The 22,364-nt window shown below is 46.7% G+C and overlaps 1 protein-coding gene across 7 annotated transcripts in view; it reads right to left on the reverse strand.

Annotated features, from left to right (window-relative positions):
• The window catches only part of EDARADD (EDAR associated via death domain), a 97,574-nt gene that overhangs the window by 13,059 nt on the left and 62,151 nt on the right, over nt 1–22,364 (reverse strand). For all 7 annotated transcript variants that reach the window (XM_040465009.1, XM_040465008.1, XM_040465010.1 and 4 more), the window contains one exon: nt 2,618–2,663. In XM_040465009.1, the coding sequence (XP_040320943.1) occupies nt 2,618–2,663 (46 nt within the window). The remainder of the gene's footprint in view (nt 1–2,617; nt 2,664–22,364) is intronic.

Raw genomic sequence — 22,364 nt, forward strand, 5'->3', positions numbered from 1 at the left:
GTGCAAAGCACCGTGCTAGGTGCTAAAGATGTTGATTTCAGTGGCAATCTGCTCGCACTAACACTACCTGCTATGACTATCACTGTGAAAAGTTTACCTCTTTGAAGCTCTTCCATTTCATTTTGACACACGTAAAAAAATTTAAAAAAAAAAATTTTTTTTTCAACGTTTATTTATTTTTGGGACAGAGAGAGACAGAGCATGAACGGGGGAGGGGCAGAGAGAGAGGGAGACACAGAATCGGAAACAGGCTCCAGGCTCTGAGCCATCAGCCCAGAGCCCGACGCGGGGCTCGAACTCACGGACCGCGAGATCGTGACCTGGCTGAAGTCGGACGCTTAACCAACTGCGCCACCCAGGCGCCCCAAAAATTTTTAAGAGACAACTGAAAATTGATTAATCCATTAGTTAATAACAACCTTAATGCATAAAGGTTTCTAGATATTCCTGAACAGCTCTATCCATTCTCATTTTAGCTCACATCCCACATTAGTGTATAGGGTGTTAGTCTTTCAAAAGTGTATAGATCTTTTATAATTAGAAAAGAAATATGTGCTATTGCAGAAAAGCTGAAAATTTAGATGAGCATGGGGAAAAAGAAATCATGCTCTTTAACACCCAGATTGATAACAGTTGGCCTTTTATGGATTTCTTTGGTTATTTTACCACACATTCTATGCATTTGCCTACATCTGATCATCTTTATATATACACTTGCATATATATAATGGTTATGTATATATATAGGTTATGTACATATACAGGTTAAAGTTTTGGGGGAGAGTTTTTTCGAACTCATGTTAGAAATTTAAAAAATCTGGCCTTTTGTAGCAATGTGGATGGAACTGGAGAGTGTTACGCTAAGTGAAATAAGTCATACAGAGAAGGACAGATTCCATATGTTTTCACTCCTCTGTGGATCCTGAGAAACTTAACAGAAGACCATGGAGAGGGGAAGAAAAAAAAATGGTTAGAGAGGGAGGGAGCCAAAACATAAGAGACTCTTAAAAAAACTGAGAACTGAGGGTTTATGGGGGGTGGGAGGGAGGGGTGGATGGGTGATGGGTATTGAGGAGGGCACCTGTTGGGATGAGCACTGGGTGTTGTATGGAAACCAAGTTAACAATAAATTTCATATTTAAAAAAAAAGGTACATGGTAAAAAAAAAAAGAAATTTTAAAAATATAGGATAGTGGAGGGGCATCTGGGTGGCTCAGTCGGTTAAGCGTCTGACATTTGATCTCAGCTCAGGTCTTGATCTCAGGGTTGTGAATTCAAGCCCTGCACTGGACCCCTCACTGGGCATGAAACCTACTTAAAAAAAAAAAAAAAAGTGGCTGCTTGTATACAAAGATGCCTTCTCCTCCTCACACCACCCAGCTAGGTGCTTCTAATTTGAGCTTGTCTGCTATAGCATTTGTGGAAGAGGGATAATCCTTGGCCAGTGGTCCTAGCCTCTGGTAGGGGAGGGGTGTGGCCCAAGGAAGACAAGTTCCAATGGGGTGTCGGGATGGGACCCTGACATTGGGCCTGTCCCATGAGACTGGTGGGAAGTCTCTAATGCAAGTTCATCTGGCTCAGTTTCTCTTTTGATTGCTCTAATCTCAGCAGGGGGATGACTGAATTGAAACCAGGATCCCCACTTCTGTCTCCCAGAACTATACTTTTGCCACATGGCCTCTTTAGGGAACCTGGCACACAGTAGGTCCTTAATAAATATAGATCTGCTGAAGGGGAAAAAAAAATCACCTACAGTCTCACCACCAGAGATCACTGTGGCTAAGGTGATTATACAACACGTGTTCTGGTTTTCAGCATGGTTACACTGGCAGAGGCTAGGTAGGATTGGTGAGATTATCCTGAGGGCTTCAGGGTCCGCCACCCTCCCATTAGAAGAGAAAGAAACAAAACTCCGATGACTCAGGTCATTTGATATGTGTTTTAAAAGATATAGAAAATATGAGTGAGGTTTCTATATCTTTTCATTATTCTTTTGGTAGCGTATTTTAATGCTCACTCCAGATTTTCCCCAAGATTGATTAATAAGAAATCTAAAGACTGCCAGACTTTCCATCTTACAATAAAAAGTGGGAAAGGACGCAATCCTTCATGTTTCTTTGGTTAAACACACTGGTAGCAGAAAGAGGGTAGGGAATAGCACATGGCCAGGTGTCAGGAGGGTCCCCTTGGCTAACCGAGTGCCTGAGGTACCGAGAGAGGATGCTGGCCCTTCCTGTGCTGACCTGCTTTACCTAAGCCCCATTGCTTTCTTCCACCTGGCACAGTTTTCCAGCAATGGCAAGCCTCCTAGGACTCCTGAGGGAGAAGGGTCTGCTTGCTCTGTTCTGTTGCCCCATCCTAAACCTGTCCAACTGGGAACCCAGCTGTGCCCCGCCCCTGCGCACAGTAGGGTTAGCTCGGAGAAAAGACTCTTGGAAGGCTTTTGTGAAATCTGGTTAACATTTCCTTGCAGTTCACCATGACCGGTGGCTGGAAAGTTTCTCTAGGCTGTAATACAGATTTTCAAAGTTAATGATAAACATATTCCTAAATTATCTTCAATTCAGCCATGCCAGTTCTCAGTGAAGCCCAGACATCCGTGGAGTCAATTGTTTACCTGAAAGGGGTTCTCCAGTACTGTCTGGAAAGCCGTTTTCTTCTCCCTGAAAACCAGAAAGCAACCTTCATTAGAATCCTCCCCATTTGTGGAGACATTATCAATTTTCCAATTTAGTTACATTTCCACCAAAGCCTGGCAGGCGGTGGGGGCAGGGGTGGTGGTGATGGAGCTTAAGAACACTATCGCTCACCTCCCTCTATGAGCTTCTGGAGGGCAGGGGCTCTTGTCTATTTGCGCCCCCCACCCCCACCCCGTGCCCAGAACAGTGCCTGACACACGGTAGACACTCAACAAATGTAAGTTACATGAGTGACTCTTATTTTTTTAAAAGGTATCAATGCATGAAACAATGTGCTACTGTTTTATTTTTATCTCACGCTAGGGGTTCTCTTTCTTATTTTTATTCCCTACCCACTTTTTGTTGGGCTTGTTGTCAGTCTAGGTTACAATTTGTTCCATATCTATTATACTTTTTTAATGTTTATTTATTTTTGAGAGAGAGAGAGAGAGAGAGAGAGAGTGAGCGTGAGTAGGGGAGGAGCAGAGAGAGACACAGAATCCGAAGCAGGCTCCAGGTTCTGAGCTGTCAGCACAGAGCCCGATGCGGGGCTTGAACTTGCAGACTGTGAGATCATGACCTTAGCCGAAGTCGGACGCTTAACCGACTGAGCCACCCAGGTGCCTATTATCTATTTTTTTTTTTTAATATATTTCAAAACAGCAAAGAGAAACTGTTAGAAAGCAGTGTGCAAATCTCCTGAGGATCGTGTTTCTGCCCTTCTGAGGGGGGTTCTGTTTTTACAAGCAAGGTTGTGCCATACAGCATGCTACATGAAGGGATTTACCGTGACCTTGTTGGAAGGGGGTGTGTGTGTATGTGTTTTCAATGAAGTCCACAGAGGACACCATAGTCAGTACATGTTTGTTTATGTTAACTCCATCCTCATACAATGAAAACCTCTCTCAACGGCTAGGATTACCCCCGCCATTGTGGTCCAGAAGAAGCCACGGTGTTGGGTCAAAAACCCTGGGTTTTATTTACTCCAGCTGCACCCATAATTTATCAGTGCGGGTCTCTGCATCCTCATTTGTAGATTAAGGGGGAGGACAGATTAGCTTATCTCTAAGATGCTCTACATTCTCGGTTTTGTCCTTAAAGATGTGCTAATTCCCTGGTGTCTTTTTCCTCTTAATCTTCTAAGAAGCCTTCCCCCCTCACTCCAAGCTCATAAATCTCCACGTCTCAGCAATGTAGATACAGCTGTCTAATTATGGGCCTCATTGTTTTTCCACACCAGAAGCATTCCTATGTTTTACCAGCTAGATTTTTCCCCTCAATGAATCTAAGTATTTCTTCTTCTATGTTTTTTAATGTTTATTTATTTTTGAGAAACAGAGAAAGAGCACAATTGGGGTAGAGGGGCAGACAGAGAGGGAGACACAGAATCCGAAGCAGGCTCCAGGCTCCGAGCCATCAGCACAGAGCCCGACGCAGGGCTCAAACCCATGAGCTGTGAGATCACGACCTGAGCCAAAGTCGGACGCCCAACCGACTGAGCCACCCAGCCGCCCCAGGTCTAAGTATTTCTTGCTTCTGAGTCTTGGTCCTTGCCAACGTTCTAACTGGAATAAAAAGCACACTGCTCGCTCTATACATATGGTTTGTAAGAGTTATGGGGAGTTTTTGAAAGAACAAAACTCTGTCTCTATGCAACTTTTTCACTTTTGGGAGGCTAAAGCTCCCCAACGGCAGGCAGGGCCACTGTTCGGTGGTTCGTGCAGGGACCTGCCTTCCCACATCTGCGCGGCCTCAGCAGGACCAGGCAGGCATGTTCTTTTATCAAGAGCCACGGTTCTGCTCACCGAACTGGAAACATGCACAGGAGGAAACAGAAACGGGGCCTTCAGCCGGAGTTAAGAGGCACCAATGTTCAAACCTGTCAGCCTCTGTGGTACAGCTGAGGTCCCTGCTAAAACGTGAACTCTCTTTTAATGGGAGACTCCGTGACGGAGCATACATGACTCGGTTTCTTATCACCTGGAGAACATTCTTACTGAACACCATGTCTGGCCAGAATTATCCCCATGACAGAGATAAGGGACATGACATGACTCAGAATTACTTGTGAAGGTTGATGGAGACAGAATAATACAAGAATATCAACGATCTCTGTTCTTGCTCTAATTATTATGTGATGCTACTTTTAGGCTAGTTTTCATTTTAAAACTTTTGTTTATTTATTTATTTATTTGTTTATTTTTTTTATTTTTATTTTTTAAAATTTTTTTCAACGTTTATTTATTTTTGGGACAGAGAGAGACAGAGCATGAACAGGGGATGGGCAGAGAGAGAGGGAGACACAGAATCGGAAACAGGCTCCAGGCTCTGAGCCATCAGCCCAGAGCCCGACGCGGGGCTCGAACTCACGGACGGTGAGATCGTGACCTGGCTGAAGTCGGACGCTTAACCGACTGCGCCACCCGGGCGCCCCTATTTTTTTAAAATATTTATTTTTGAGAGAGAAAGAGAGAGAGAGAGAGAGCGCGTGTGCGCGCAAGTTGGGGAGGGGCAGAGAGAGGGAGACACAGAATGTGAAGAAGGCTCCAGGCTCTGAGCGTTCAGCACAGAACCCGATGTGGGGCTTGAACTCATCAACCACGAGATCATGACCTGAGCCGAAACTGGATACCTAACCAACTAAACCACCCAGGCACCCCTTTAGTTTATTTATTTTGAGAGAGGGGGTGGGAGGGGCAGAGGGAGAATCCTAAAAAGGCTCTATACCATCAGCACGGAGCCCGACGCATGGTTCGATCTCATGAACCGTGAGATCATGACCTGAGCTGAAATCAAGAGCCCAACGCTCAACCCACTGAGCTACCCAGGCACCCCATGAGGTTAGTTTTCAAAGAGTGAAATCATAAAAGACTTATTTTTGCATTTTTTAATGGCCTTACTGAAACCACACACACGCCTTTATTCAAACCTTCTTTACAGAGAATGTAATATGTACAAGTTCCCGTGCTGGAACCTATATGCAAAGACAAAAAAAAAAAAAAAATAATCTGAACTCTTGGCCTCAAGGCCTGCCCCCAGATGTACTGGGACAGTAGAGATGTACACAAATAACCCAAATACAAGGCAGAAGGGGACGAGTTCCAATAGGGAGGTGTAGTTGAAGTCAGAGAGGAGACATTTCTTCCAACAGAAAAAACCAGAGGCAGTTTCTCTGAATCTCTGAACCAGAAATATTGAGATGAGCTTTTGCTGGGAATTTGGACAGTGGGCACTTGGAGGCAAGGGCATTTAGCCGGAGTCTTTCTGAAGCAAAGGCAATGAGAGGCAATGGGATAGGAGATGGCGCTCTGAGGCTGGACTGAGGCCTGAAAGCCCATCTAAGGAGCTAGGCTCCATCTCACAGATATTGGGGGGTTGGGGGGGTCACTAAGGAGCTCTGGCCAGAAGCAGCTATGCTTGCCCAGGAGCACAGCAGGAAATTCCCCCTGGCCATGCACAGCACAGGTACATGGCACTTAGGGAGCATGTAAAGGCCAGGTGGTGGTGGGGTGTGGTGGGGGAAAGCAAAATGGCCTTGGAGGTAATGACTGATGAGACCCCAGACCATCCATCTGAGAGAGGAAGGGATAAAGCTACAGCCCCTGCAGAGATACAGTCACGAGGTGAAGGGAGGTGAAATCCAGGGCAAGTTTTGAAGAGTAAGACCACAAGATGTCCCTGTGTGTTGAAGACATGGCGCTGGTCCTTGAGGGACGCCAGGGCAGGAGAGGAAAACATGGACGTTGATGGGATTATGGAAGGAGAGAGAGACACTGGAGAGCAAGACGTGTGGTCACAAACTTGAGGAGCACTTCAACACCCACATTTCGGTGGAAGGGGAGGGAACGAGGAAGGAAAGCAGAGAAGGGAGGTCAGAGAGGAGGGAGACAGCATCAAGACCGGGAAAGGCTGGAAGCTCTGGGGGCCGTTTGGAGACGAGATTTGGTGAGGGGATGAGCGGCCATATCCTAGAGCGGTTCTAGCAGAGAGGTGGGCGTGCAAGCCGGCTTCTACCAGGGGGCGGCGAGGACACAGAGGTGTCTGTGGTGCTAGCCTCCCCAGCCTTTCTATCCGCCTCACTTTCTCTTATCTTTGAGGTCCCGGCTCAGAAGTCACTTCCTCCTGGAAAGCCTTCTACAAACTCCCAGTCTGGGTTACGTGCCTGGGGTGTTCCCACACACCCGTACGTGCCACCCCATTGGATGGCGACACTGGGTGTGGGAGTTTGAAGTCTGGAGACTCCAGACTACCAGGCAAGGGTCCTTGTCCATGCTGTCCTGTGATTAGCACGTTTGAGACAGATAACACATAGTATCTGTGCAAGGGACAGCGAGTGAGAGGGAGGAAGGAAAGAAGACACAACTATGGCGTGGAGTCTGTGTTCTCCAGACCAGGGGATGAACGTTCTCCATGATGCTGTCCCTACGTCATCGTCATGCCCTCTGACTCTGCTCCTTGGCCTCGTCTCCTTGGCCACCAATTCTGTGGCCTCCATCCCAGCTCTGTTGTTCTGGTCTCCCCTGGATTCCTGTCCACTTAGCCAGGGTCCGGCATCTTAGGGATGGGTTTAAAAACACCCTAGATTTGTCCATCAGCTGTGGGCCCCTGGCCAGTACTTAGCTCTGCCCTTCCTTCCCCCTGTCTTGTTCTAAATTGCTGAGTATGGCTGGGAAAAAGAAGGGACAAACTTCACACATTATATGATCACATATCTGGTCTCAGCTGGGTCTCAGCTTCTCCTCGGTCATTCTTGGTCTCTCTTCCAACTGTCCCCCTTAAGGCCCTACTGGGTCTTGTTCCAAACCTTTTCCAGTCTGCTGAAGGCCCCGTATCTATTTGTGCCTACTATCCCAGAAAGGGCTCAGCCGATGCATTTGCCTCCATTCTCCTTTTCTCCTATCTCCAAAGAGATGGGGTCTTTTCATCTTCAAGACCTGACCTGTATCCTCGAATTATGGTCACGTGCAGAGGTTTTTAAGAGTACTTACTGCAAAGGGTGGGACAGGTCTTGTCCACTTTTATACTGCCTAGCACTGACCTTAGTTACCCTGTTTCAAAAATGTTAGTTCAGCTTAACTGAACCCAGAAGCGTCACAAGGCGGCCTCTTGCTACAACACGGGACTCGCCTCCAGGACCAGTTCAGCCTTGAGGAATGGTCTGAGGTAGGGAGGGGACAGAGGATCAGCTCACGGACAAAACACAGGATACAGAGGATGTGGCAAGTTCGGTGATGGTTCCGGAAGTAGCTCACGTGGAGAATTTCCAACAGGGGACTGTGGGTTCCACGTGGATATCAGAGGGGTATGTGATACCCGTAGGGAATGTGGGCAGATGACACCTGGGGACAGCCAGGGCCAGTACAGTCCTCAGGAGGTTGCTGATGGCAGGAATCTACTGTAAGCCCAGTTCTAGGAACTGGAGTCCAGGATGCCGGGACGCTGTGACTTGGGCACAGAGGTCCAGGCTGTGGCATCCCTGGGACCTAGGGCTGGGGCCTGAGGGAATGAATAATGTTCAGCCGCACAAGCCGTAGCTTGAGATCTCGCTGCTCCCATTAAAACCGATCCAGGAACACAGAGGACAGAGTTGTGGGTCAGAGCAGCACCAGGCTTAGCTGTGAGCAACCCAGGAAGGCAGCGGAAATGAGGCAGGGCCTTAAAGGGGTCCCAACTCCATCTCTTCCCTTGCACATCTGTCCCTTCCCCTCCAGGGATCCTATCATACACAATTCTCCCCTGTTCTAAGCCAACCTCTGAAACCAGCCTCCTCATCCCACCCTCTTTATTCTTCCCTAATTCTTTCTAGATTTCTCAAGGACTTAATTCTGCAGAGTGCCTGCTATGCGCCACGTGCATGATGCTTGCGGTTAGCTCACGGACTCCTCCAAGCGCTTCTTAGGAGCTAAGAACTATGATTTACAAATGATAAAGAGTTCTGTTCAAAGGCCTTGTTTTAATTCTGAATGAGATTTGAGCTTAAAGTACTGGTTTTGTGGGAAAGAATGGTTGCTGGGTATGGTTCGACCTGAATGCCAAAAGAGAAAGGTCTAGATAAGAAAAAAGATGGAAACAACCCAAATGACCATTGACAGATACATGGAGTAAAAAAATGTAGAATATTATTCAGCGTCAAAAAGGAAGGAAATTCTGACCCACACGACAACACAGATGAACCTTGAGGACATTATGGGAAGTGAAATAAGCCAGACACAACGGGAAAAATGTTGTGTGAGTCTAGTTATATGAGGTACCTGGAGGAATCAAATTGAAAAGACAGAAAGTCGGGGCGCCTGGGTGGCTCGGTCGGTTAAGCGTCTGACTTCGGCTCAGGTCATGATCTCACGGTGCGTGAGTTCAAGCCCCGCGCCGGGCTCTGTGCTGACCGCTCAGGGCCTGGAGCCTGTTTCCGATTCTGTGTCTCCCTCTCTCTCTGCCCCATCCCCACTCATGCTCTGTCTCTCTCTGTCTCAAAAATAAATAAACGTTGAAAAGACAGAAAGTCAAATAGTGATTACCAGGAGGTGGGAGGGGGGTGAGGGTAGAATGGCGAATTAGTATTTAATGGGGATGGAGTTCCAGTTTGGGAAGATGAAAAGGTTCTGGGGATGGATGGGGGTGATGGCTGCCCAACATGAACGGACTTAAAGCCACGGAACCATATCCTTAAAAATGGTCAAGATGGTAAATATTATGTCATGTGTATTTTGCCACAATAAAAAAATCTGTTTACTCTTCTTAGGAGATTTGAAGGTACCACAAAGTTAAACACCAATGTTTTATATACTCGACGAGGCTAAAGAAAATCCCCATTTTGTTAAGCCTCCTCACTGGGAACATGGGGGGAATTAGCTTCTATTTGGGCAAAGGTGTTGACTGCTGGATTCTCTGAGCAGAGAGAAAGCTGGTGTGGTCATACTCATTTTGTACTCTGGTTATAGCTTAGAAGCTGGCAGCCCGGTTCCATCTTGCTTAGGGAGCCGCAGGCACAAGGTGCTGAAGAGCTGCTTCTGGAGATTTCCACCTGGCGATTTCACACAGGGCTCTGGGCAGCAGAAATCCAAAGGCCAGGAACACACGTGGGGAAAACCCCACACTGTGGGGAAAACGCCAGGTCTGGTCCATCCCCCGTGGGGATGGACGGATCGGCGGGAGATGCTGACAGATTGACGGGGAAGGTACTAACTGGTACCTAGGGGCTAGTTTTCTGTGAATCATGCTCTTCTGGACTGGCGAGTTCCATCTTTAATGCCTACGCTGAGCTAATTAATAAAGAGTTCCACCTTTCTTATTTCGCAAACTAGGGAAAGGATAACCAGGTGGGAAAGCACTCAACAGGCTGGTTAACCTGATGATCACCTAAGTCTGGTTGGAGGTTTCCACAAAGAGCAAAACCAAGTTATCACTGCTCAACCTGGTATCGGTAACCCAAATTACAGGCAAAGAGCCGTCTTCCATGCGAATTACTTAAGTAGCTTCTTTGGGGGGAAGCAACTAATACTAAAGCTTGAGCTCTCTGCTTTAAGAAAATATTTCAGGAAATGGCTTTGAAAACATGATTTTGAAAGCTCAGGTGTGCAACAGTAACAGGGTTTGATAGCATGGATTTACATGGTTCTAGACTCTCTCCTGTCACACGGCTAGTGAAACTCAAGTAGCTTTCAGTGGTGTAAATTCCCAAGACAGAGCGAGTATCTCTATAACTCTTCTTGGTTTTTTTTTTAATTTTGTAAATGTTTATTTATTTATGAGAGAGAGAGAGAGACAGAGCACGAGTGGGGAGAGGGGCAGAGAGAGAGAGAGAGGGAGACACAGAATCCGAAGCAGGCTCCAGGCTCTGAGCTGTCAGCACAGATCATGACCTGAGCCGAAGCTGGATGCTTACCTGGCTGTCACTTAGGCACCCCTCTCTTCTGAATGCATTTATCGATCATCTGCTTCTACACATTAGGAATGGACTATGAATCTGCTGTTGGATTTTCTAAAACAATTTATATTTCATTCTTTTTCTGCAAGGTAGTTACTGTTATTGTAGCAACCATCTACACTTTTACTTTTTATGGAAGGATACTATACATACCTATTTATGTGAAAGTATATTCTAGAAGCTGGCCTTTAGAAAGGACCTACTTGGTGTAAGAGACCATTCTAGGCCTGGGATATGGAGACAAAGGAGCCACATCCCTGCTGCTTCAAGGTTACAACTCAGCAATGCAACAAAGACGTGAGCAAAAATACTGACACCACAAGGAATGAAAAACATGTTAGAGAGGCATAGAGGGGTGCCTGGGTGGCTCAGTCGGTTAAGCGTAAGACTTGGGCTCAGGTCATGATCTCATAGTTTGTGGGTTCAAGCCCCGCGTCGGGCTCTGTGCTGGCAGCTCATAGCCTGGGACCTGCTTCAGATTCTGTGTCTCCCTCTCTCTCTGCCCCTCCCCTGCTCGTGCTCTCTCTCTCTCAAAAATAAACAAACATTAAAAACATTTTAAAAAAGAAAGGCATAGAGAGAATGCCAGGGGAGCACAAGGGTGGGCAAGAATCCAGGTGATACCTCAGGGAACAGGAAAAGTTTCATTGAGTTTGAAAGAATGGGTATTTGAATGAATGCCACCCTGCTTTGCTAGGAGGAGAGCAAATCTGTGGCTCTGTGTACATCTGGCTCTTTATTCTCTTCAACGAGGGTTCTGTCCAATTACGAGCAAGACCGGCTACTTCTGGAGTTGAAGGCAGGGTCAAAGACTGGAGCAGCTGCGCCTGGGACTTGGGAGGCCGGGCACACTCAGATGTAATTTCATACCCTTGCTACGGTTTCAAAGGTGAAGGGAGGAGGGGTTTTCCCCTTGTGCATGATTACTGTTCAGAAATATCACCAAGCGTTTCACAGGAGGTGATGATTTGCGTGCACAAAGGCAATGGGTGTCACAGAGAGGTGGGGGGTTCCTGCCTAGTCTCACCCTCACTCCGGGCGGAGGACACATGCGATGCCAGAGCACAGACTCCTCCGAGGCTGCGAGATGAGGACGTGCATTCACAACCCCTCATTTCAGCCTATAATTTTCCCGCAGTGCATAATTACGTGTGGGCTGAAGAAAGACCACTGGATGTTCAAGTGCCAGTGTATGGAAGTTTATGGGGCCTAAATGCCACCAAAATGTTTGAATGAGTGACTCCACTACTTTCTCCTTTAATTTGAAAACAAAAAACAAAAAAACCAAAAAACACAAAATAAGAAGGACAGGGGCACTCAGGTGGCTGAGCTGGTTAAGGGTCTGACTCTTGATCTCAGCTCAGGTCTTGACTGCAGGGTCCTGAGTTCAAGCCCTGCATTGGACTCCACGCCCGGTGGAGTCTACTTAAAAAAAAAAAAAAAAAAAAAAAAAAAAAAAAGGACCGTTCCCAACTGATAATTTTTCTTTTTTTAATGTTTATTTTTTGAAACAGAGAGAAGAGAGAGCAAGCGCGAGTGAGTGGGGGAGGGGCAGAGAAAGAGGGAGACACAGAATCCGAAGCAGGGTCCAGGCTCTGAGCTGTCTGCACAGAGCCGAATGCAGGCTCCATCCCATGGACTGTGAGATCATGACCTGAGCCGAAGTTGGACACTCAACTGACTGAGCCACCCAGGCACCCCTGACTGATAATTTTTCTTAAAAAAAAAAAAACACCATGATTTTTGACTTTCCTATGGAGCAAAACTGATATGTGTTTAGAGAAACCTCACTTCAAATTTTGGATTTGCATCTTTTCCCAGGGTAGTGACATGGGGTATGGTCCTCTCCCGTGATGCTGGGCAGTGGCTCCCGCTCCCCGCTCCTACATGACCACAAAGGTCAACAACCCACACACTGACAACCATACTGCACCCACACAGCCCTTCTGCTTCTCACTTTCAGAGCAGTATTCAGTCAATTACACTCTACACTTCATTATCAAACAGGCTTTGTGTTAGATATTCTTGCCCACCTGCAGGCTAATGTAAATGTTCCGAGCACATTTAAGGTCAGCTGGGCTGAGCTATGATGTTCGGTAGGTTAGGTGTAGTGATACATTTTTGACTTAAATATTTTCAGTTTACGATGGATGGGCTTATGAGGCATAACCCCATTATAAGTTGAAGAATACCTTTATTCAAATATCATATATATATATTTTTAAATTCGTAAGAGATGTGAAGCTCTTTCTCTCCAGCTCTTAGCTCATCTCTCAATCGCTCCTCCCAACCCAGAGGTCACTGGTTACAATCTGGGGCATGTCCTTCCTGATTCCTTAGTCATAGGAACCAAGACTGAGCCACTTTTTTTTAGCCTCAAACCATACTAGTCTACAACATGCTTTATTTAATGATACCTTATGGATATCTTTTCAGGTCAGTGGTCTCTCTTTTTTTTTTTTAATTTAAAAAAAATTTTACATGTTTATTTATTTTGAGAGAGAGAGAGAGAGAGAGAGAGAGAGAGAGAGACAGAGGGAGAGAAGGCGGGGCAGAGAGAGAGGGAGACAGAGAATCCCAAGCAGGCTCCGTGCTGTCAGCACAGAGCCCAATGTGGGACTCGAACTCATGAACTGTGAGATCATGACCCGAGCTGAAACCAAGAGTCGGACGCTTAACCAACTGAGCCACCCAGGCGCCCCTGGTCTCTTCTCTTTTTAATGGTTTTAATTATACTGTGTCAAAATACCAAAATTTACTCGACCGGTTAATTTTTTTTCTATTTCAAACACACTCTGCCTTAATTTCCGTAGGATGAAGTCCTTGAATAGTGACATTGCCCAATCAATGAGTAACAGATGCCACCAAATAGTGTTCCAAAAGTTGTATCAATCTGCATCTCAACCATGCAAACCATGCTGTACCTCGACACCCACACCAATGGGAAGTCTAAGTCAAATCCTAAGTCACTAGTGAAATTCAAAGGCATTACAGTCAATAAAGCACTGAATGATGTGAGAACAGAAGCCTTTAAGTCAAACAATTAGAGCAGATTAGAGACTGTATAATTTAATGATTAATAAACTTCTCATGTGCTGTTCTTAGGGAAATAACTACTTAAGTGCTAGAAAGCAGGCATTTTTGCCCTTTGGCTTCTATGTGTCTTACCAGAAATATGTTATCTTGACTTGGCCCGAAAGTAGAAATAAGTAAAAAAAAAAAACAAACATCAAATTAGACTACATCAAATTAGAGTGCAGATTTTCCTTGACTTACAATAGGGTTATATCCTGATAAACTCATCATAAGTTGAAAATATCCTAAATTCAAAATGTGTTCACTACCATGAATGTTCATTACCGAACATCATAGCTCAGCCCAGCCGACTTTTAATGTGCTCAGAACACTTACGTTAGCCTGCAGTGGGCAAGAGCATCTAACACAAAGCCTATTTGATAACAAAGGGCTGAAGATCTCTATAATTGAGTACTGCACTGAACGTGAAAAGCGAAGAGTGCCTGGCTGGCACAGTCGGTTAAGTCCCCAGCTATTGATTTCGGCTCAGGTCATGATCTCGTGGTTCATGAGTTCGAGCCCCGTATCGGGCCCCACGCTGACAGCACAGAGCCTGCTTAGGATTCTGTCTCCTCTCTCTCTCTCTCTGCCTCTACCCTGCTCACATGCTTTCTCTCTCTCCCTCCAAATAAATAAACTCAAAAAAAAAAAAAAAGTGAAAAACAGAAGGGCTGTGTGGGTGCAGAATGGATGTCAGTGTGTAGGTTGTTGACCCCTGTGGTCGTGTGGCCACGTGGGAGCGGAGGCTGTGGCCAGCATTAGGAGAGCGATGCAGATCCCCCGCCTAGGAAAAGATCCAACTCCGAAATTCGAAGTGCAGTCTCTATTGAATATGTATCATTTCACCACCACTGTAACATTGAAAAATTATAAGTTGGCCCATCAAAACTTGGGGACTGGCTGTACTTTGATTTTTCTTTTAAAATTTCACTTCTGAGAAGTTTATGAAAGAAAAGATCTGCAGGGACCTCAAAGGATAACTTTAGTGGGCAGCATGAATTTGTAGTGGGGACAGCAGTTTGCATTCCGTTATTTTCTCCAGCATGCAGAAACACAGAGTGCAGGTGGTCCTGGTCTACCCAAGCCCAAGGGCTTGGCCACACAGGGTCCACCAAAAATCAGCAAGAGCCCGTCGAAATGCCAGACAGGTGGAGGGCTGTTGTGCGCTGAGCCTGAGGGCGGGGGAGGGAGCGAGAGAGAAAAGGGTACAAGGTTGTGGGGGGGAAGGACTTCAGAGTCTGAGGTGGAGTGTTTGTTTCCTGTGATGATGTGCTACGAGACAGATGGGACAAGCAGAGAGAGGCAGGTCAGTGGGAGGTCACCACGCCAGATACATAAATTTAGTCTAGAAAAAGTCAGATGATACAACTCGAGGACGTTAAGTTCTATCCTGGGAAACAGAATCAGATCCTTGTGTGTATGGGGCAGAACTGTCTAGGGAATCAAGACAAAGAAGAGATCTGCCCCTCGGAAAGACCCTAATCAAATTCACCTGGTACTACTCCCCTAATTTTAAGTTTCTAGTGGTTTGTGTATCTGCTCCCCCAATGTGGCACCCCAGGCACGTTATAGTAGAGGTTAGACAGTCAACAGCAGGGACTGGATGGGACGGTGGGTAAATGAAGGAGGGAGGGAGCAGGGAAAGGGGGAGGTGAGGGATACATGGCCTTACAGAACAGGTGCTTTCTGGTCCAGCAAAACCCACCCTTGAAATTCCTTCTCCGTCCTCTCAACGCCCAGGCAGCTGTGTATCAAGAACCACCCCCCGACCCCCGACCCCACAGCCTGTTTCAAGAAAGTGCGGTCTTGGGGCGCCTGGGTGGCGCAGTCGGTTAAGCGTCCGACTTCAGCCAGGTCACGATCTCGCGGTCCGTGAGTTCGAGCCCCGCATCAGGCTCTGGGCTGATGGCTCAGAGCCTGGAGCCTGCTTCCGATTCTGTGACTCCCTCTCTCTCTGCCCCTCCCCCCTTCATGCTCTGTCTCTCTCTGTCCCAAAAATAAATAAACGTTGAAAAAAAAATTAAAAAAAAAAAAAAAAAAAGAAAGTGCGGTCTAAAATTTTGGATTGGTAGATACTGGCCTCAAAGCCAAAGGGAGTCCCTCTCACCAGAGTTAAAAATAGCAAGTAGAGGCTCTAGGGAAAGTTTTCTAGTTTTCTGTAAGAGCACTGCTTCCTCATTCTCAAAACATCGTCTCAGGGACGAAGTGAGAAACTGCCAAGTACTTCCCGAAGCCAGAACTATCTGCTTGTCCCTCAAAGAACAAAGCAAAGGGCTCACCAATCTATGAGACAGGTCTTGTTGGCGCTTGAAAAGGATCGCCACGCATCACTCAGAGCAGGTAGCAGCCTGCCAGGCTGACTCAGGGAAGATACCATCAACAGCAAGTGCTGCTCAGGTCCGTTCTCTGTTATTATAACGCACGTAATTGCTTCGGGTTTGCAGATAGTCTGGCAGACCGGTTGCTCTGCCAAGGCAGTGAGGGTTTCGCCAACTACCTCCCAATACAATTTGAAGGAAAGAGCAACCTTGCCATTTACCAGTTTTATTCCAGGAGCTCTTACCCAGGCTACTCTGCCAGACGGATATCATTTAGAACTGTTGGAAAAGCCTAAAATCTCCCTAGGCGAGCGGCCCAGCGGCAACTGGTAACTGGCAGCTGTTACTGACTCAGAAATGCTGGGCATCGGGGGTGGGCAAGTGACGCTGGACAAGGTCCCAACTCCACCCCTCAATCGACTGACACTGGTTCCCTCCACTATGAAACAAAAGAAATCACCAACAACATGATTTTTGTGGTCCCCTTCAGCTCTGAAGATGCCGAGCTGTCAATGTACACATCTGGGCCCAAACCCACTTTCTAAGTGGTCAGGATTAGGGGGGCCTGGGTAGCTCGGTCGGTTAAACGTCCAACTCTTGATTTGGCTCAGGTCATGATCTTGCAATTCATGGGACTGAGCCCCAAACTGGGCTCTGTGCTGCCAGCTTGGAGCCTGCTTGGGATTCTCTCTCTCCCTGTCTCTATGCCTCTCCCCAGTTAGTGTGCTCTCTCTCAAAATAAATAAACAAACTTAGAAAAAAGAAATCTCTTGGGGTGCCTGGGTGGCTCAGTTGGTTAAGTGCCCGACTTTGGCTCAGATTGTGATCTCGTGGCTTGTGAGTTTGAGCCCTACATCGGGCTCTGTGCTGACAGCTCAGAGCCTGCAGCCTGCTTCAGATTCTGTCTCCCTCTCTCTCTGCCTCTCCCCTGCTGGTTCTTACTCTCTCTCAAATATAAATAAACATTAAAAATTAAAAAAAAGAAATCTCTGTACCTCCCTCCCAATTTTGTTGTAAACCTAAAACTGCTTTAATAATAAGGTCTTTAGGGGCGCCTGGGTGGCGCAGTCGGTTAAGCGTCCGACTTCAACCAGGTCATGATCTCGCGGTCCAGGAGTTCGAGCCCCGCATCGGGCTCTGGGCTGATGGCTGATGGCTCAGAGCCTGGAGCCTGTTTCTGATTCTGTGTCTCCCTCTCTCTCTCTGCCCCTCCCCCGTTCATGCTCTGTCTCTGTCCCAAAAATAAATAAACGTTGAAAAAAAAAATTAAAAAAAAAAATTAATAAGGTCTTTAAAAATTAGTAAACTGTGTAAGCTTTCACAATTTTACATGATGTTTTGGTTTAATTGGTTGGAAAGAATGTAATTTCTAGTATATTGCAAATATTGACATTTTATTTTTAGATATCTATTTTTGAGGGAGAAAGTGTGCCCAAGCGAGGAAGGGGCAGAGTGAGAGGGATACAGAGGATCTGAAGGGGGCTCTACGCTGAAAGTAGAGAGCCCAATGTGGGGCTCCAACTCACAAGCCATGAGATCATGACCCGAGCCGAAGTCAGATGCTAACAGGAGCTTAGGAAATAAGGCACAAGAATTAGGCGTGAGCTTCTGGGAGCTGGGAAGAAGGTAGGACCCAGAGTTGGAAGAAATGTAAGGCATGGATGGTAGGTGAGGGGTCAAGGTCACAGGGGGGAATCCCACCTAAGATAGAAAACATGTGTTGGAAATAAAAGACTTCTGTCGCTTTGACGAATACACAAGATACAAGATTAATCAGTTTCTTGGGCTGCGACTTTAGCATCGATCATTAATGAAGATAGTTTTCCAGATTACAAAGGTTCAGGACTTCAGTCTTGGTCATCACGTGGTACTTTGGATAATACTATCAACAAGCAAAGCTGCTGTTCCATGGCTTAAAAACTGCGTGTGGGCCCCCTGCCCCCCATCTACTCTGGGCAACATCATGTGCAACTCTATTTTTGAGAGGCTTGTTTAACTTCAAAGAAATCACTTGGTTACTGATAGGCTTTCAACAGATAAAAACAGCATCTTCTTTGTATTTGGTGGCATTTGTCACTAGGAACTGACTTGAGGTTTTAGAACTTATTCAGCGGAAGAAGAGACTGGCAGTCTGGCCTGTTAGGTTTAGTCTGTAAATACAGATGCAAATGTAGTGTAAGGAATATACAGCCTTACATGGGGGGCTGGGGGGTGCGGGGGAAGGATGTTCCCCACCGCAGGGTTTAGGACAGCAAAAAAAACCTGAAACAGCCTCAAGTCCCATGATAAGGAAACTCTTAAGTGACTCATGGCCAAGAATATAATATAACAGGATGTGAGATAGGATATTTTCCTAGGGTTCTTAAGAGTTTTGACTGGGGCCCCATGCTGAGGACAATGGCATGCATGCATTCCACAGAAAGGGGCCAGGGGAACCCCAAAGGATGAGCTACAAAGTGGACCAAAAGAGGTGGTGTGACAATTACCCCAACCCCACTTTCAGCCTATATAAGAGGAAGAGACTTCTTTGAAGGAACTGGCGGAAGAAGTTTCCCTTCCTCTGCCTTTAAGAGGAAGGGGCACCTCTCTGGCCCACCCACGCCAGATGAGGGGGCCTCAGGATCACCACCTGTGGGGGGTGCTTGACAGAATGGAAAGACCAGCCTCTCGCTCTTTGTGACTGAGGCGCAATACTTCTGCCACTGGGAGGCTCGAACCTGTGTATATGAGGAAGCCACAAGCTGGCCAGGGCTGTCCCTGTCCCTAATGGTGGGACAGTGGGGCAAGTTGCCCATGGCCAAGTGGATGGACGCCATCTTGAAAGCACCCTGCTCAGGTAGGAGGGGTGTGATACATCACAGGAGAGAAGGGGCTGGGCTTGGCTGTTGGGAGGCAGATGTAAACAGTCAGCTGGGAGTGCTTTGTCCACATCAGGCCATTATATGGTGCTGAGTTCTCATTTGGGGAAGGAGAGGGGAGTGACATCCCTCTTTGGGCCTCAAAATTTCAATCAGGCTTGAGCTGGAAGTGAGGAGACAAGCTTGGAACAGGATGAGTGATTCAAGTACGGGATGGAGTTCATTTAGATGCAATACTAACCAGGTATTTATCGAACATCTTCCCTCAGTCTCCTGGCACGATTATACCCATTTCATAAAGGAGGAAACAGATTCCCAAAATCAGAATGCCTATATGGCTCAAATCTTGGCTCTACACTGGGTGTTACATGTAACTCATGAATCACTGGGTTCTACTCCTGAAACCAATACTACACTGTATGTGAACTAATTTGAATTTAAATAAATGAATTTCAGAAAAATGAAAAACAAATCTTGGCTCTACTACTCAGTAGCTGTGTGACCTTAAATTATTCAACCCTTCTGTGTCGCAGTGTGCATCTGTAAAACGGACGTAGAAATAGTACGTCCCACTGAGTCATTTGGAAGATTAAGTGAGCCCACATAGCTGAGTCCTTGGAAGAACACTTGGACTTAAAAATGTTAATTATAATTATTACTCTTTTGATTACATACCATTAACTTCTTGGAAAGGATGCTTAGGGTACTGCATTACGTGAAAGAAGGAAATCATGACATTGTACGGTGTGATTACAACCAGATACAAAATAATTACACCCATGCAAAAGAAAAAAAAAGAGAGGAAATAATACTTCCCTCGTATTCTTTTCCTAAGAACGTAACTTTCTCATGGAGGGTACTTGGGAAAGCTTCGGCATTCTGCTTGGAACAGGATGTAAACAATCAGGCTGTGTGTGTTTTCTGCACGGGTCAGTGGCCAGCACATACAATATCCCGAATACTAGAGGACATGTATTCATCCACCCATTCCACTTATTTAATGCCTATGGAATATCAGAGTCCAAATAAATGCTGTAAAATACTCAACACCAAATCACTCAATATTGTTTTGGGTTGAATTGTGCCCCCCGCCCCGCCTCCAACTCCAAATTCATATGTCAGAGTCCTAACCTCAGAATATTTTGGAGTATTTTGGAAATAAGGTCTATGGAGGTAATCAAGTTAAAGAGAGGTCATCAGGGTGGGCCCTCATCTAACAGGACTGGTGTTCTTATAAAAAGGGGAAATTTGGAGACAGACACTCACATAGGGTCATACCCGGGAGCATGTGGGAGCAGCCTGCACACATGGAACATGAAGAGTTGACACTGTGGCCTGTCTGGACCCCTCACCCCATGGATGTGGATGCCTGGTTTACCCCAGGCTTTCTCACTCTGCAACACAGAGACGTTCCCAGGACATGAAGAAATACCAGTGACAGGAGCCCACCCTAAATTTAGCAGTCCAGCTGGCATCTCTGGGGGATGGGACCCAGGCATTGGTGCATTATAAAAGTTCTCCCAGTGATTCCTAATGTGCAGCCAGGGTCCAGAATTGTTGGGCTAAGCAGATCATAGGTAGGCACTAATGTTAGTAAGAAAATTTGTATCTGTTTTCTGCGGGCCACTAACAGGTGCTTTCCATGTTTTTAAAAAAATTTTTTTAATGTTTATTCATTTTTGAGAGAGAGAGAGAGAGACAGAGCACAAATGGGGGAGGGGCAGAGAGAGAGGGAGACACAGAATCTGAAGCGGGCTCCAGGCTCTGAGCTGTCAGCACAGAGCCCGACGCGGGGCTCGAACCCACAAACCACGAGATCATGACCTGAAACTTAACTGACTGAGCCACCCAGGTGCCCCATCACGTTTTTACATCTGTCCTTAAGGATTCTCATTACTGTCTTCAGTGCCAGATCCTACACTGCACAGATGCACAGGACCCCTGCCCCTCCCACGGGCACAGTCATGTCAGGCTCGTGCATTATCTAAAAATGGCCAAGAAGGGTAGGGTGGGGGGAGAACATGGCAGATGAAAGGTGACAGGTACATTTGTGACTAATCTCACAACACCTTCCACTGCCGATTTACGTTATCATAAACTAAAATTATTCATCTATCAACGCTGCCGTAGAATAGGTGAATCTAACCAGTGGCCAGATGCTATCCCTCCTATCCAGCGGTTTTGTTTGCAGGGGAGGAAGTGGGAGACATCAGAATCACCCACCGGGCTTGTAGGGGCACCAGCTTACGGTTCTTGATTTTAGCTTAGGTCATGATCTCACGGTTCCTGAGTTCCAGCCCCGAGTCAGGCTCGTGCCAACATTGCAGAGCCTGCTTGGATTCTCTCTCTCTTCCTCTCTCTCTGCCCCTCCCCCACGTCTCTTTCTATCAAAATTAAATAAACATTTAAAAGAATTAAAAGTCAAAAAAAAAAAAAAAAAGAATCACCTATGGGGCTTTTAGAATCTACTCCTGGGTTTAGGAAGGTTCTGCCCTCCCTTTTCCTGTTCTGGAAGCTCAGAGCTCCTACAACACTCCCTCCTCTCTACCCAGCCTGCCTCTCTTCTGAAACATAGCCAGTAGAGTGCTCTCACTAATGCCTCTCTACCCCTGTTCCCCCCAGAAAACAGCACTAACCCCGCACAGGAGAGAGTCCTAGAAAACTCTGAGGGGCCAGTCTCAAGATGCATATGCCTGATTAAACCCCTGAGGTCAATGCCTCAAGCCGTGTTTGTCCCTTGCGTGTCCTGCCAGCTCAGCTCCTCTGTGGGTTTCTGGAGGGAGGAACCTGGCCTTGTGGGTCCCGTGCAAGCCACGTTGCCACACCAGGGCCTGTGCGGCCCTGTGCGGGCCCAGGGCCTGAGCTGGTACCTGAGCCAGCACAGCTCTTGATTTCTGGGGACTCTCCCCACCTTCTGCCTTGACTGTTTTTTTTTAGAACATGTTCCAAAGATACGTCATTTGCTCTGGTACCCTTAACACAGCAAGCTTGTGTCCACTTTCCTATTACAAATGGCAACTCCCACCGTGTGGGGCTCCCTGCCCCCTTCTCCTGCTTCATTTCTCTCCAAAGCACTATTGCCAGTAATAACAGACTTCATTGTCCTATTTGTTCCTGGTCAGTCTGACTTATGAATCACACACCCGTAAAGCATTTATGATGTGCTTGATGACATTTTTAAGAGCTTAAAAAAGATCAACCGGTATCCTTACAAAGAGGGGGCATTTGTGCACGGAGACAGAGGAAACACGAGGTGAAGACACAGGGAAAAGACAGCCATCAACAAGCAAGGACAGAGGTTAGGACGGAGCCTACCCCCGGCGCCCTCAGAAGGAACGGGCCCTGCCCACACCTTGATCTCAGACTTACGGGCTCCAGAGCTGGGACACCATGCATTTCTGTTACTGAAGCCACCCCCGCTGTGGTACTTTGCAACAGCAGCCCTAGACATCAACACAGATGTTCGGAATGCTACCCTCCCCTCTTCATTCCCCCTTCCACGTCCTGTACC

Source organism: Herpailurus yagouaroundi, unplaced genomic scaffold (assembly GCF_014898765.1).
Source record: "Herpailurus yagouaroundi ecotype Mexico unplaced genomic scaffold, PumYag 530, whole genome shotgun sequence".
NCBI classification, from domain to species: Eukaryota; Metazoa; Chordata; class Mammalia; order Carnivora; family Felidae; genus Herpailurus; species Herpailurus yagouaroundi.